Source organism: Salvelinus fontinalis, chromosome 17, assembly GCF_029448725.1.
Source record: "Salvelinus fontinalis isolate EN_2023a chromosome 17, ASM2944872v1, whole genome shotgun sequence".
NCBI classification, from domain to species: domain Eukaryota; kingdom Metazoa; phylum Chordata; class Actinopteri; order Salmoniformes; family Salmonidae; genus Salvelinus; species Salvelinus fontinalis.
In genome coordinates, this window is record NC_074681.1 from 12,363,388 (window position 1) to 12,379,596 (window position 16,209).

Consider the following 16,209-nt stretch of genomic DNA (forward strand, 5'->3'; position numbering starts at 1 on the left):
GAACATATCACCTCCACCCTACCTGACACCCCAGACCCACTCCAATTTGCTTACGGCCCCAATAGGTCCACAGACGACGCAATCGCAACCACACTGCACACTGCCCTAACCCATCTGGACAAGAGGAATACTTACATGAGAATGCTGTTCATCGACTACAGCTCAGCATTTAACACCATAGTACCCTCCAAACTCGTCATCAAGCTCGAGACCCTGGGTCTCGACCCCGCCCTGTGCAACTGGACTTCCTGACGGGCCGCCCCCAGGTGGTGAGGGTAGGTAACAACATCTCCACCCCGCTGATCCTCAACACTGGGGCCCCACAAGGGTGCGTTCTGTGCCCTCTCCTGTACTCCCTGTTCACCCACGACTGCGTGGCTATGCACGCATCCAACTCAATCATCAGTTTGCGGACGACACTACAGTGGTAGGCTTGATTACCAACAACGATGAGACGGCCTACAGGGAGGAGGTGAGGGCCCTCGGAGTGTGGTGTCAGGAAAATAACATCACACTCAACGTCAACAAAACAAAGGAGATGATTGTGGACTTCAGGAAACAGCAGAGGGAGCACCCCCCCCTATCCACATCGACGGGACAGTAGTGGAGAGGGTAGTAAGTTTTAAGTTCCTCGGCGTACACATCACGGACAAACTGAATTGGTCTACCCACACAGACAGCGTTGTGAAGAAGGCGCAGCAGCGCCTCAACCTCAGGAGGCTGAAGAAATTTCGGCTTGTCACCAAAAGCACTCACAAACTTCTACAGATGCACAATCGAGAGCATCCTGTCGGGCTGTATCACCTCCTGGTACGGCAACTGCTCCGCCCACAACCGTAAGGCTCTCTAGAGGGTAGTGAGGTCTGCACAATGCATCACTTGGGGCAAACTACCTGCTCTCCAGGACACCTACACCACCCGATGTCACAGGTAGGCCATAAAGATCATCAAGGACAACAACCACCGGAGCCACTGCCTGTTCACCCCGCTATCATCCAGAAGGCGAAGTCAGTACAGGTGCATCAAAGCAGGGACCGAGAGACTGAAAAACAGCTTTTATCTCAAGGCCATCAGACTGTTAAACAGCCACCACTAACATTGAGTGGCTGCTGCCAACATACTGACTCAACTCCAGCTCACTTTAATTTGAAATTTATGGAAATTTATCAAAAATGTATCACTTGCCACTTTAAACAATGCCACTTAATATAATGTATATGTATATACTGTACTCTATATCATCTACTGCATCTTGCCATCTTTATGTAATACATGTATCACTAGCCACTTTTATGTTTACATACCCTACATTACTCATCTCATATGTATATACTGTACTCGATACCATCTACTGCATCTTGCCTATGCCATTCTGTACCATCACTCATTCATATATCTTTATGTACATATTCTTTATCCCTTTACACTTGTGTGTATAAGGTAGGAGTTGTGAAATTGTTAGGTTAGATTACTCGTTGGTTATTACTGCATTGTCGGAACTAGAAGCACAAGCATTTCGCTACACTCGCATTAACATCTGCTAACCATGTGTATGTGACAAATAAAATTTGATTTCTTAATAACTTCCCGGTTAGAAACCCACACTGCCCCATGAGTAGGAGTTAATCAAGCCTCTATCTTTCCCCATTATGAATTCAAAATAACTCCTAATCTAAAAATTTACTTTGCCTGTGCTTTGGTCACACACCCTTCTCTTGTCCCAAATCCACAGTCACACCCAACTACTCTCCCCCCATGACTTGGACTAAGAGAGTGGGTTGGTCCAAGGTGATGGCAGCCAACTAACCACCCAAAGCAGGTGTTGAATAAGTTACACATGGCTACAGCTGGGCCTGTCTGCGCCAGGGATGGGTGGTGGCGATAATTGGGGAGCAATTTAGGCTGTTCTTTCAGGTTGATTAGACTGCCATGGTTAATGCAGCCAAGCCTATAAAACATGGCAGAAGTATGGTGGTCGTGGAAGGAGGGGGCAGGAGTCTCGAGTCCCTTACAGTGTGGCTTTGTCCATCAATCAGCTTGGTTTACGTGTGGCAGTCCTAATGGTACTCTGTCATATAAAAGACCAGACTGTTTTTTTCTTCTTTGCACTCTTTGTGAATGCCTTGCTCTTTTTAGTGCACCATCAGGTGCCAGCTAGCAGAATGCCCCCTTTCAGACCTGATTTAAGGCAAATACAAACACTACACTCCATTATGACCACTGGAGTGCATTGTATCTTACCCCAGCCAGGGAGGCAGGCAACTGAACCTAGAACAGAAAAGAGTGATGGGGCAAAGGAGTTCTTGTTTGATAGAGGAAAAGGAGCAAAAATGCTGAGTAGTGTGAGGCACAGTGGGATGGACAGAAGTGAATATTCTCAACTGATGACAACACTGACAAACCAAAGAGAAGACTCAGTAACATTTAGGTGTTGGCACACATTTAAATACATTTTTTACTGGTAGTATGGGCAAGTGTCACACCAGATTTAATGTCTTGGACAGCAATAGTTTGTATTGACTAACTTGTTTTCAGCACCAAGAACACATGCACTTAACTTGCTTTCAGTAGTACCTGATTCAATTGCATGAAGTGTCCTTCAATTTTGGTAGCTAGACACAGATCATAAAATACATTTGAGCTGGTTCAGAAAAATAAAATACCAATAGAAACAAATGTATCAATTCAAAATTCAACACAAATAAAAACTGGTGCTAGTGGTTTGAGGAGTAGCCTAGAGAATGACCTACTGTTCTCAACCACAGCCCTTGAGTCCAGTCCAGAAGTACTCCTCTCCCTCAATGTGTCTGATTGAGTGGGGGGGGACATTAATCGTCAGAGTCTGTGTCATGGCGCAGCCTGTGGCTTTGTGTCAGAGCAGCATGGGCTGCCTTGTGGCGGGGGACGGGGGACTCCCTGTCGGAGGAGTGTGTGTCATGCCTCTGCTGGCGTCGTTGAGTGGAGGGGGGGTGGCGTTCACCCTTTGGTCCCCCCTTTGAATGGCTGTCATGGGGTCTGGCTCCAGTCTGACTGAGGCATGATGGATTATGATGATGGTGGTCCTTTCTGCACCTGAGGAGTAAAGAAACACAATCAATGATTGGGACTAATAGGCAGGGCTCAAAGTAAGCTGAGGAGGATAAATTAGGGATACACTGAATGTTATGATACAAACCATTGCCTCATCTATAAAAGGATAACTATCTGGGTTCCATAGGAGAATAATAAATAAGGCCCGACCCCAAACAAGATAAGCATGACATGGGCTGGATGATGCATTCACTCAGTTCAAAAATCAAACCTACACCTTATTTTAACTAAGACTACCTCTTCCTGTTGCTAAACATCCCAAGCCTGCTTTTTTTTTTTTTTTTTTTTTTTTTTTTTTTAAATCAGTCCTGTATTACCACAGAATACAGCAGCTGGACACATTAACTGACACATCCCTAGTAAGGGTACAACCTGATCTATGTTTCTACCAAGCATACAAAGTCTAATGGTTGACAGAACATTTGCAGGTTGGCAAAAACTCATCTTTTGAGATGGAACCAAAGACCAGCTCTCCACCTCGCCAACAGTGATTTAGCACCCTCTAGTGCTAAAGCAAATAAGCCTTTTTTAATTGTACCTTTATTTAACTAGGCAAATCAGTTAGAAACAAATTCTTATTTACAATGACGGCCTACCCCAGACGACGCTGGGACAATTGTGCGCCGCCCTATGGGACTCCCAATCACAGCCGGATGTGATACAGCCTGGATTTGCACTGAGATGCAGTGCCTTAGACCACTGCGCCACTTGTAACATTCTTGGACATTGGTGGTGTTTTCTTGTGATTTTATCATTTAAAAAGGGAAAGGCAAAGATAACATGACATACAAGTGACATACAGGTCTAAAAAGGAGAAACAACACGCTAACCTTTTGTCATCTTCCGAATCGGAGGAAGAAGAGTCTCTTCTCTGCCTTTTCTTCTTTTTGCGCTTCTTTTCCTTCTTCTTTCTGCTGCTACCATGTCTGATGGGAAAGTATAACAGACAAGTCTTGAGGTTTTTTTGAGACAGTAATCTGAAGAAATTTACCTCAGATATTCGCTTGTCAACACACTATGTGATCAATAACACACTACCTTTGATCCACATCCACATCCTGTTTCTCTGTGTTCGCAGATGTTTTTCTGGCAGAGGCTTCCTGGTTTCCAGACTTCCCTTCTGTTTTATGGTGCTGTGAAAACAATGCTCTCCATTATGACCGTAATCGTGTAACATGACTATTACAGAATCAATTCCCAAGCGGCTTCAATCATGTTTGAAAAATATGTAGCTAACACAAATGGATTAACACACCTACACAGAGTTGTATATTATTTTAGATGGCTCACCTTTGCGTGAGGATTTACTCAGAGAGCATAAAAATAAACTTACTGTGAAGACTGACAAGCCTATTTTGGCAGCTTCCTTCTCCTGTTTGGAGAACACCATTTTCCGTGACGTTGCACTGGTGACAGAAAACATACTCATAGTTACTCAACTAGTACACTCCAATCCATAATGGCAAGCACTGTTTCTTCCACTTGAATATCAAAGGGATACTCGGTCATGGACTCATATGTTGCTAAAAAAAAGTCTAAACAAGAGTGATGAGCGACCTGAGAGAATGCTTAGAAGGCGTAGGAGAAAAAAAATCTAACGGTTAAAGAGCTTTGGCCAGTAGTCTAAAGGTTGCTGGTTCAAATCCCCAAGCCGACTAGGAGAAAAATCTGCTGGTGTACCCTTGAGCAATGCACTTGACCCTAATTGCGCCTGTAAGTCGCGCTGGATAAGAGGGTCTACTAAATTAAGTATAGAAAAAAAATCTTGTTGGTGAGAAGTCTCCTACAGTATCAACCCAGCTTTAATACAGAATTTGAGCAACAACCACTTTTGCAAACAGTTCAGTCAGTTACCCGGAGCTTCCAAGGCCAGAAACTCTGTCCACATCTCTGTCCTCAGCTTCCGCATTCTCCCTCCTGCACACATCTGCAAGGTCCTGTTGGACACATTGGAATCGGCATTACAAAAGCAATCCCGTATTAATTCTTAAGATGTACGTTAAAATATGACTTGGCTAGTTACGTTAAATCACGGTGCCAATTTTTTTTTTTTTTTTATCTAAATGAGATTGAAACTAAACTAAATGTCATCTTCCCTGATCTAATGCAGTTGTGATACTATCAAATTAAGACATGATTATAATCCAAAACATACTAGAACTCGTGAACAAAAAGCACATCATAGAAATGAGTCTCAAACACTATGAAGGCAAAGAAAAGCACCTCTTTGGTCAGGCCAGATGGTTGTCTCTTTATATTCTTGTGGCCTCTGAAAAGAATGAATAAGACATTAGTTTGACATTTTACTCTAATATTTCTGTACGGTAGTTGTTTCTGTGTGATGTTCCACTTACAGGGCAGCCAGCAGTGCCTCTTGCTCTGCTGCCTTCACAGCAGCAAGCTCCTCTTCTCTTGACATAGGCTTGACACCACCTTTTTTGTCTTTGGCATACCACGTCAGATCTTTGCCTTTCTGCCATCGCCCCACTGGTGCCATAAGAGAGTTCCCTGGGGATGAAACAATAGCAGGGATGTAAATATACTCCAAATGCATGCATGTCCAAATCAGAGACATGGCTTAAGTAATAAAGTTACATAAAGAAGTGATTGCCATAACTATTATTCTACAATCAAAGAGTATGCAACGATGCAAAACGTTTCCGTGTTGAATACACACCCCTCTACTCCTGGCTGCACAGTGTAAAATCTTTGAGAAATAGTTATCGTTCGTGACCAGTGTATTAATTTAGATAACATCATATATATATATATATAATACAGCAAGCCATGTATATGCGCAGACTAGCATCATTGCATTCCCTGACCAGCTGCAGTCGAGTGTGCGTGGCCGCTCTCCTTGGCAGCACAGTCAATTGTTTGCGCTTGGTTTTATCTTAATCTCAAATTCACCATTCCAACATAGCTAGCTGGGTTTAAAAAAAAAAAGTATATTCCAGGCAGACAATCTGAGTTGTTGACAAGTAATGCAACGTTAATGAGGGACTGACTACACTTCGGAAAAAGGTAAGAACGTGGCACTCGAATAAACGAGTACAGGCTAACAACCTATTGCTTTATTACGGTAACTACCGTTAGCTAACTACATTGTTGATTATTATAACTTGCTAAGTAGCTACCTACTGTATATAGTTACATCTAGAAAGTAGTTAGTTACTAACTAGAAACATTTGACCGAATTATTAGTTGGATAGTCGCCCTGCTGTCTATTCGCAAAGAAGCGAATCGTTAGCTACAGTAGACAAAGGTCATTGACGACGATGGATTGATGCTTATTTTTCTCCACTTACCGAGGTAGTTTTCCCTGTGTTTATCGCCTTTCACGTCATCCCAGTTGAATTGGTCTTGCCCTCCCCTTACACCCCCAGATCTCGAAGCACCAAACATTATTTTAGCGTTGAATAAAGACGATGAAAGCTTTGTTTACACGCTAGGCCCTCTCGTTGTCCATCCGGGGAGTTTCCTTCTGGCTTTTCTCTCTCACGTCCGCTTACGATGATATAGCAAGCGATGGTTAGAAGCATGGATAGTAACCTTTTCCGTGTTTCGAATAAACTTGGTTAGCGAGCTAAAAAAGTGAAGAACGAAAACCACACGGTTGCTAACTGTTCTGTCTCGAGTGTTTGTGAGCCGATCATCTGCACGCAAATAGCTATTTTTAGCTGGGGGCGTTCATTACGCACAGTTCGTAATACTGAATCTGCAACCCCTGTAAAATACTTATATGAAGTAATTATATTATTTCTGCTTATTGGGTTGGATGTAGATTTTCAAACTGTCTATGTATCGCGCGCGGAGTTTAAACGCTTACAAAAATACGACAGCGTTTTCTATTTGAATGTACTCCACTGAGGACGTATACACACTGGTATTTGAACGATGTACTCTCGTTTATTTGGCTCGTGATGATGACGTCGAAACACAATCTATATAATGGCTCTCACGCGGAATGTAGACAGAAAATGGAGAAGACCACCTAATAAGTACGGAAAAGACGCCTTGGAGACATTATTGAGATATTGAACCGCAGTCATTGTAGATGTATACAAGGTATTTATCCAGGCTCTTCTCAGGTAGGATGATCATATATTATTTTGACCGCTAGTCTATGAACTATTTCTCAATAGCCTGCTGTTTTTCTTTATCATCACTGAAGCGAGCCCGTCTGTCACACAGGCCATGCGCATTGGTCAATCCGTGTTCAAGGCATTATTCTGTCCCCAGGAAATATCACTTCTTATTTACTGTAAAATGTGGATTCCAAAATACTTTAAATATAAGGTCAGGTGTCTTTTACCTCAAAAATATGGCTCTTGAGAGGAATGTTATGACTTTTGAACACTTTTTCAGTGGATGTAGGCGTTTTTGCCATGTCCCCGGGTGTTATTCATCAACTTCCACGAGAAATATAAACCATAAAATATTAAATATTTTTTGTTATTTTATAGTCCTAGTTAAATTGTCTTTCATCAATAACGTTTTTTAATAATTATTGTATTTATGATTTTATTTAAGATTTTCTGATATCACTTTCCACCCTGTTAATTTGTTGTTAATCTCCGTTTAAGAAACAACCCCTTCCTAGAATGACACCACATTCAGGAAGTGTCATCATTTATTTGGTGGGAAAACAATGGTGCAAAGCTAAATAAATATAAATACTGTTTTATCTGTTTTTAAAATCGTGCTCAAATGTTCACCATTATACTAGCTCAATCTTGCTCACTCACAGAGCTATGGCTAATTTAGGCGCCACATTCCCACTCTGTTAAATTCCACCCATTTAGGATTATGCAGCTAACAGGTTGAGAAATACACCCCAGCATTTTTTTAAGTGTCTGAGCTTGACCAACATGTTTTTCTGAAAGTCAAACATGTCCTTTTTCTGATACAATATTAAAAAATATATGCTTTCCCCCCAAAAGTATGAGCTCCAATAGGCACTGCATTGTAGGAATGACCCAGCTGTCTAATTCTCTGTCCATTTGTGTTGAAGTTGAAATGTCTTGTTTACATAATCATCATCTATCCTCTCCCACACAGCTAACATGCTAGATTTAGGCTATAGCAGTAAGTGGTGCCTAAGTTAGGTATCAAGTACATTGCTCTATTATGGCTTGATATCTTATCAACTTGGATGTTTCTAGAAAGCTATGAGTTATTATAGGGGACAATATGGGGAGAAAGGGAAAACTGATTGTTAGGACAGATTGGATCTGGTTTGGCAGCTTTTGCCTTCTTACTGTTGAATGGAGAAAAAAAAAATCTAGCCTAATTTTAACCGCATAGGATAGGGATGGAAGACCTTTTTAGGTAAGAACCTTCTCATGCAATATGCTTTAGATCGGGGATAGGCAACTTTGATGGGGTGGCAGCCACAAAAAATCTGAACTCATCATGGGGGGGCTGTAATGGCTTGATTGTCTGCTTACCCACATCCATACCCACACATGCATTCAGAGCATGGTTGCTGATAGGTGTATAAAATCGAGCACAGAGCCATGCAATCTCCATAGACAAACACTGTCAGTAGAATGGCCTTACTGAAGAGCTCAGTGACTTTCAACGTGGCACTGTCATAGGATGCAACCTTTCCAACAAGTCAGTTTGTAAAATTTCTGCCCTGCTAGAGCTGCCCCGATCAACTGTAAGTGCTGTTATTGTGAAGTGGAAATGTCTAGGAGCAAATATTGCTCAGCTGCAAAGTGATATGCCACACAAGCTCACAGAACGGGACCGGAGAGTGCTGTGCTTCCAACTTTGTGGCAACAGTTTGGTGAAGGCCCTTTCCTGTTTCAGCATGACAATACTCCCGTGCACAACGCGAAGTCCATACAGAAATGGTTTGTCAAGATCGGTGTGGAAGAACTTGACTGGCCTGCACAGAACCCTGATCTCAACCCCATCGAACACCTTTTGGGATGAATTGGAATGCTGACTGTGAGCCAGGCCTAATAGCCCAACATCAGTGCCCAACCTCACTAATACTCTTGTGGCTGAAGTCCCTGCAGCAATATTCCAACATCTAGTGGAAAACCTTCCCAGAAGAGCGGAGGCTGTTATAGCAACTCCATAGTAATGCCCATGATTCTGGAATGAGATGTTCAACAAACTGGTGTCCACATACTTTTGGACATGTAGTGTATCTTACCTGACTGAGCACTTTGTTATCGTAGGCTGCAGCTGATTAGAAAACACACTAATCAGTAACAGCCTAATTAAATTAGGAGCCAACTGAATTCACATGATGAAAGTTTGGTCACTGTCGGGTCAAGATCGATCACATGCTGTGAAACAGTGGAAAGCATATATAAGGGTTGACCTAAAGTAAACCTAATGCAAAATCTGTAATGGCATGCAGAACAATGTTTCCTGTAACCATTTCAATTAGCCTTATCCCTTGCCTGCAGTCAGCTCACATGCACCTCGTTTTCTGTAACACGTGCTTTGTTTACACAGGCAGCCCAATTCTGATATTTTTTTCACTAATTTGTCCTTTGACCTATCAGATCTGAAAAATATCTGATGGGAAAAGATCTGATGTGATTGGGAAAAAGGCTAAGTAGTGGAAACAATCTCAGAATTGGGCTGCCTGTGGAGACGTAGCCTATAGCCAATTTTTCTGTCACATTTGTAAAGTGTTGCCTTTAGATGTTAGGCCAAGCCTATAAGATGTCCCTATGTATGGTGTCATTGTAGACCCAATTGTTTTGAGTATTTGCTGTACAGGCTAACTTGTCACCTTCTCTTGAATTGTACCATTTCTGGCTGGTATTCTGACTGTAAGGAAGAGAAAGTTAGATCTGAACCTAGTGAGAAGTGGTTTCTCATTTGACTGGATGTAGCCTAAACCACTCTTATAGTCTCTTTTTCTGTCCACATGTTTTTGTGACAACAGTCTGACCCTCTGCATCCCAGCGTCAAACCCATGACTGATTCTGACTTGGAAAGGAGCTGTGAATTTGTTTGTGGTTTAAACATTCAAGAGGCGGCAGAGAATGAATGCTTCTGTCACCTGCAGCTGTCAGGCTACACACACTGAGGTTTTTCCTTTTTTGCAGGGGGTGAGCTCAGGTCTGATTAGCCTATTACAAGAGAGAATAATTTTTAAAATGGAAATGAGCTTATATGGGATCATAGACTACATGGCTATTATAACAAACTCCTTTTTTTGCAGACAACTCTAGTTCCTTTAAATTAGCATCTGTAGATTTATGAGGAGGCAGCAGCACTTAAGTAAAGTATGACACATCATTCGCATGGAGTTTCTTATTTTTGGACATCTAACCAACACAGCCTGTTTTAGGCTACTTACTTTTCAGTAAGTAGCCTAAAACAGTATAGGCTAGCAATATATAAATTACATGGTCGTTTAAGGTGCAATGCTATTTTGTGGATTGAAGAGGCATTTGTCATTTATGAGACATGCCTTTTTAGGTCTAGTTATGTTTGCAGTGTTTAATAGTAATGCAGTAGACTTTTGTATGATAATTTCTCACCTGAGTTTATTTCGTGTTTTGCATGATTCGTTTATCATTTCTGTAGACAACTGAAAGAAGCTGTCAATATCTAGGCTATGTCACGAGCTGCTGGGCAGGGTTTAGGCTACTGTGTAACCTACTGAGCGGTGATTGGAGGGAGCAGCGATTTAGTTCCTTATGTTTGTACAGTGCTCAGTCTGCTCCCACACACACACCACATAGACTGACACACCCGGCTCCAGTATATAATAGTGCTGCTCAGTCACTTGCCAATCCAGTCCTCCCACATCCTGCTGCTCTCCCTCACTCACACGTCTACTGAAAGTGACTGAAGGTAAGTAGGAAGAGGGACTTTTGCCTAATAATATGATCTAGCCTATATGGCTAACAACTAAAGACAAAGATCCTTCTGGAATAGGATAGGTCAGAAAAAAATATGATTGTAAAGCTGTTTTTGTTTAATTAATTCCAAAATAGTCTGTCATTGATATTATCACTGTCATTATCTCTGTAGTTGACCTGGCTGTGTTGACTCGGCTGATGGTTTTTAGTACACAAGCTAAATTGAATAACTCCACAGTATGTGGCTGTTCCTCTTTCAGATTGTACTAGTTTCAGTTTAGGCCTAGACCTATTAGTGGAACATTTGCTGGGTATGTCTAAATTGGAAAACACATACAAAAATAGCCTAGGCTTTATCCTAAGAAACAAGTAAACATTTAGCCTAGGATCATACTGATTTTAGTCTTTTTAAATGTATTTTCTGTCAAAGTAATTGTAGACAGTGTGCTGAAAGCACTTATGCCTTGCAATCAGAGGCAGCAGGGTAATTTTAGGCACTCCAATTAGTAGACGGTGCCGTGGTAACGGCCTAATGGGACTTAATAACCGCTCTAGCTGTGTTGGTCCTACTAGTCTTGTTGGAACCTGTTCTGATTGCTTAGGATGTTTACTACAGAATCACCTTCTGAAATGTTTGTTTTTTTCAAAAGGCAATTAATCTGTTTGTTCCATGTTTAATGGGATGCTTGGTTCATTAGGTCCATTTCATATTCATCCCTATAGTGTATTCTTTAGACCAGGCATATTACACCTAGCCTTGTACTACAGGTGAACCATTTATGTAAGCTCATGAGATCAGTGTGGTAGTACCAGCCTATACTACACCACCTGTCTGATCTTTTTCAATATAGGCTACTTGAGATTGTACCAGTTTCATGTGAGTAAAGGATAGGCCTAGGTAGGTTTTTAATCTGTCTGTTTCTCATGACACCAGTTCCAACCATTTGTGAAAAACGATCTTTCCGTTTGGTTAACCACCACACCCTGTGGTGTGTGTGTGTGTGTGTTTTCATCTCCTCTAACCCTCTGTCTCTTTCTCTCTCCCCCAGCTATGGCAGGACCCAGGCCAGTGGTGCTGAGTGGCCCGTCGGGGGCTGGGAAGAGCACGCTGCTCAAGAAGCTGCTCAAGGAGTACGAGGGCATCTTTGGCTTCAGCGTCTCACGTAAGTGTGCTCTGCTCCAGTCCCATGTTAACTTTGTATAATGTCAGGGAGGTGTCAGTTACAGAAATAAGATATCCAATTGTGTGCTCTCATCCGTCAGACACAACAAGGAGCCCTCGTCCTGGTGAAGAGAATGGTAAAGGTTGGTAGGGTTTTTAAACTCCCAGGATGGATGATCTTACTCCAAATCCTCCTGCTGCATCTCTTTAATTAGCTTCAACCACCTATGCTGTGTCCTATTGGTTTCAACAACCAACCTTTTAACATGCAACTGTTGTTGTGTTACAGATTATCATTATGTTACAAGGGAGTATATGCAGGCCAGCATCGACAAAGGGGAGTTCATTGAGAGTGCAGTGTTTTCCGGGAACATGTACGGGACGAGCAAGGCCTCCGTGCAGGCCGTCAAGGACAAGAACCTGATCTGCGTCCTGGACATCGACATGCAGGGAGTGAGGGCGGTCAAGACAACAGACCTCAACCCCATCTACATCTTCATCCAGCCTCCGTCCATGAGCATCCTGGTGAAAGACAGGCAGCATTATAAAACTGTTTACCAGGGCCATTTTTGTCTCGTTTTACTTTGAAAGACTTGATATACCATATTGAATGTTGTTTTTAAACATGTAATATGGTTATAAACCTATAATGACTCAGTCTGGGATTGTGATCCAAAGATAAACCCCCATGACTTAATTCATCTTCTGTCATTTGTAATTTTAGGAGAAACGTTTAAGAGACCGAGAGACTGAGTCAGAGGAGAGCCTCCAGAAACGTTTGCATGCTGCTCAGGTGGACATGGCGATAAGTGAGTCTGATTCTGGAGAGACTTTGGGTGAAAACAGAGTTGTATGTTTATAAATGAAATGTTCAAAAATGGTGTAAAACTGTTTCCCCTATCTTTCAGGCAAAGATCCTGGCATATTTGACGTTGTCATTGTCAATGATAGTCTTGACGATGCCTATGGGAAGTTGAAAGACACTCTTATTGAGGTCAGTTGGTATTGACATGACATAGCTGGGTATGATGGACTGGACCATACGCACCATTTCACTTGTTGAAAACCAATTCGTCACATAATGTGTATTGCTAAATCCTTAATAGATCTTTGTCAGTGTTGAATTTCACCATCTCCAAAATATCATCCTCAAACCTACTTTCTTTCTTAAGGAAATCAAAAAAGTCCAGAAAACCAACTTGTCCTCTTAAGCGACGAGAAGCCTGACATCCATCCCAGCCATCCTGGCCACTCCTTACAAAATGTCAGCCCCTCTATTCCAATCCTGAACATTCTGGCAGATACTGGTGTGGGAAGGAACTCCAAACAACATCCCTTGCACCTAACCACACCTTTTGAGTGTGCACTAAGATCTAGCATATGTATTTACATATTAGGAGGATATAGGTAGGTATTAAGATGGTAGAAGTGGACTATTTTTGCTTTATTTACTCATTTGGCACATTTTAGTTTTTTTATCCACAAAGAAAAACACTCCATTAATGGTTAACCTGTGACTGAGATGGTCCCTAATATGTTTTTTCTTCCATGTTTACTGTATACAGGAGTTTCTGCCATTTTCTTTTTCTTCTGCACATTTAGTAGTATTGTAGCCCCAAATCATTAACTGTGTTCTCTCTGCTCTTCAACAACAGAAGGCCATAATAACAAGACTCATTCCCACTAATGGCAGTGTTGTAGTACTCGAGGCCACATTGAGTGTCTCGGTCTTGTCTCAGTGTTGGATACATTTGTACTCGGTCTTAACTCAGTCTGGGACCAGCCGAGATCAGCAGAGTAAAAAAACTCATAATTATCAGCTTCCATTCAGTCAGGGCATAAAACTGCTTCTCCAGGCCAAATATATACACTCCTTTCTTGAAACATAAATATCTTAACAGCTTTTATATCTAGTATAGACATGTTTTCTCAGTGGTGAACCTATTGGTCTTCAGTGTGTGACAGGTTAGTACAGTGGTGAACCCTATAGGCCTTCAGTGTGTGACAGGTTAGTACAGTGGTGAACCTATAGGTCTTCAGTGTGTGACAGGTTAGTACAGTGGTGAACCTATAGGTCTTCAGTGTGTGACAGGTTAGTACAGTGGTGAACCTATAGGTCTTCAGTGTGTGACAGGTTTGTGATTCTGAAAGGACAGCAACCATAATACCAGCGCACTCATGTATGAGTGCACTTTTTGTAAATCACAATATGTAGCAAGCTAAAAAACACGGAGCCTAACGTTAGCTAGATAGCTACTCTAAATAGCTGTTGACTGACTGACTTTTCCCCCCTCATTGTTTTTCAGTGGCTATACACAGCTAGAGATGCAGGTATCATTTGGTTAGCTAGCAAGAACTTGAACAACTGCGTTCGCAAATTCATTCTGGCAAATGGCTTGTTTGTTTAAAGGCCTACTGTGGCTCTGATTGGCTATAGCGCACCGGTCTGTGTAGACTCCGATCCTGGAAAAGACATGTTTTATTTACTGCAGTGTCTATTAATGTCTATTAATTGTCCAAACACACGGCCGCTTTCCCACTCTATATTGCTATGGAATTTTCACAAATGCCTTAGTATACGTAATTCCCAAACATTCTAAGAATTTATGAAAACGTGAAAATGACCATATCTAAGTGGCTGCTTGTCAGATTTTTTTTTTGGGGGGGGGGGTGTATATGAACACATTTTAATAAGATTTCATGTTCGTAAAATGCTATCAGTTTCACTCTATTTGCTCCGGTCTTGGTCTTGAATTGGTCTTGCTTTACGTGGTCTCGAACACAACACTGACTAGTGGATAAATCAATTTGTTCAGCAAGAGTAGACACTGGTATGGTATTTTCTGTTCAGCAGAAATGTCCTTAAACCAGTTAGTGTGGTTGTACAGAGATGCATTGGTTGTCATAATGGCCACAGCAAGGTGCCATAGCCAGAAATGTGAAGAGGAGAAAATCAATGGTTATATATTTTTTTATGTTGTTGCCTTTTCATTCTTTTTAAAAGAGGGATTCTTGACCCATAGTAGTTCGTCAACATAGGGCAGCTAACAAACAATCACAAGGCCAGGTGCTTGGGCACTAGCTAAGTACAGGCTAACTCTGGCTCTAAGATAGTCACACAGGGAAGCACCATACGTATTACAGCTGATCTCAGGAACTTACTGTAGCCTAGCTGCTGTTTGCTAATGATCCTAGTCATCTTGTGTGTGAAAATATCTGTTTTCAAGTGTCCCTGTTTTACCATACTGATACAATTATAATAAAGTACACTATTCATTCACTAATAAAACAAAGGATTGCCATTTAGGATTTACAATCATGATGTTAACCTCTGTATAACAAAGTTACACTTCTGGAGACCACAACTCACGGTGACGTAGTCTAACCTCTAATATATATATATATATATTTTTTTTTGACAGTTGTATTGTAATGGTGTAAAACTTTTGTATTGTATGTTTATTATTTTACAATCTCACCTATATTATAATAATATTCAGTTGGCCTTTTTTTGGAAAGAAAATGTTTGAATGAGAATCAGAGTGAATTAATATTAAATAAATGGAGCAAATATTGTCTCTGTCCTCAGGAAAATATAGAAAAGCTTAGAACCAAGCACACAGAGCATCTGCTTTACTTGAAACTGGTTACATTGAATTCCACAAAACCTCTTTGTTCAAGGCAGCCTTCCAAAAAGCCTGCACTTATTTATTTTAAGTTTGTAGTTGAACATGTTTTCCATTCAGAACCCAAATTCAGTTCATTGGTAACTAATATGACATACTCTGGCCCATGACTCTTAAACTCCATCGCTTCTTGTCCTCTGTATTTGATCTCCCTTTGAATAAAACATTCCTTCCTTTGCACAAATTACTTATTGAAATATATTTATTTAACTTTTTCACTGAACAGCTTTTTAATGGTGCAAATGTTATACCACTGCTTTGAATGTGTCATCTTTGGCCAAATATTGACAATTTACCCAGCCTTCAACGAGTCCTTGTTCTTTAATATGTATTTCTAGTAGTAACATTTTATGTATTTCACAAGTGTAGTCAAGTAAATTAATAAAACTGTCTTGCCTGGATATCTTTTTATTTTTTAAGCATAGTGGTC

The 16,209-nt window shown here is 41.2% G+C and overlaps 2 protein-coding genes across 5 annotated transcripts; one reads left to right on the forward strand and one right to left on the reverse strand.

The window, feature by feature from the left end:
- Positions 1-1,175: 1,175 nt before the first annotated feature.
- c17h1orf35 (chromosome 17 C1orf35 homolog) lies at positions 1,176-6,974 on the reverse strand. The gene is made up of 8 exons (XM_055866144.1): positions 6,399-6,974; positions 5,445-5,598; positions 5,314-5,359; positions 4,945-5,027; positions 4,424-4,496; positions 4,129-4,223; positions 3,921-4,016; positions 1,176-3,072 (listed from the first exon to the last, which is right to left on the reverse strand). The coding sequence occupies exons 1-8, from the start codon at positions 6,493-6,495 to the stop codon at positions 2,829-2,831; spliced, it is 888 nt and encodes a 295-aa protein (XP_055722119.1). The 5' UTR covers positions 6,496-6,974; the 3' UTR covers positions 1,176-2,828.
- Positions 5,884-16,180, forward strand: guk1a (guanylate kinase 1a). 4 transcript variants are annotated; one of them, XM_055866146.1, is made up of 7 exons: positions 5,884-6,114; positions 11,981-12,094; positions 12,195-12,236; positions 12,383-12,618; positions 12,818-12,902; positions 13,002-13,087; positions 13,266-16,180. In XM_055866146.1, the coding sequence occupies exons 2-7, from the start codon at positions 11,983-11,985 to the stop codon at positions 13,302-13,304; spliced, it is 600 nt and encodes a 199-aa protein (XP_055722121.1). In that variant the 5' UTR covers positions 5,884-6,114; positions 11,981-11,982; the 3' UTR covers positions 13,305-16,180. The 4 variants fall into 4 exon arrangements, with proteins under 4 accessions (XP_055722121.1, XP_055722120.1, XP_055722123.1 ...); XM_055866145.1 differs by lacking the exon at positions 5,884-6,114 and adding an exon at positions 7,041-7,181; XM_055866148.1 differs by lacking the exon at positions 5,884-6,114 and adding an exon at positions 7,054-7,158.
- The last annotated feature ends 29 nt before the right edge of the window (positions 16,181-16,209 follow it).

Excerpts from the sequence above, each read along its gene's own strand:
- guk1a (XM_055866145.1), top strand. The coding sequence starts at position 7,148 with ATGTATACAAGGTATTTATCCAGGCTCTTCTCAG. Across the intron at positions 7,182-11,980 it reads TTTATCCAGGCTCTTCTCAG|CTATGGCAGGACCCAGGCCA; the intron begins GTAGGATGATCA and ends TCTCTCCCCCAG. Across the intron at positions 12,237-12,382 it reads TGGTGAAGAGAATGGTAAAG|ATTATCATTATGTTACAAGG; the intron begins GTTGGTAGGGTT and ends GTTGTGTTACAG.
- c17h1orf35 (XM_055866144.1), bottom strand. The coding sequence starts at position 6,495 with ATGTTTGGTGCTTCGAGATCTGGGGGTGTAAGGGGAGGGCAAGACCAA. Across the intron at positions 4,497-4,944 it reads TCTGGCCTTGGAAGCTCCGG|TGCAACGTCACGGAAAATGG; the intron begins GTAACTGACTGA and ends TTCTGTCACCAG. Across the intron at positions 4,224-4,423 it reads TAGGCTTGTCAGTCTTCACA|CACCATAAAACAGAAGGGAA; the intron begins GTAAGTTTATTT and ends TTGTTTTCACAG.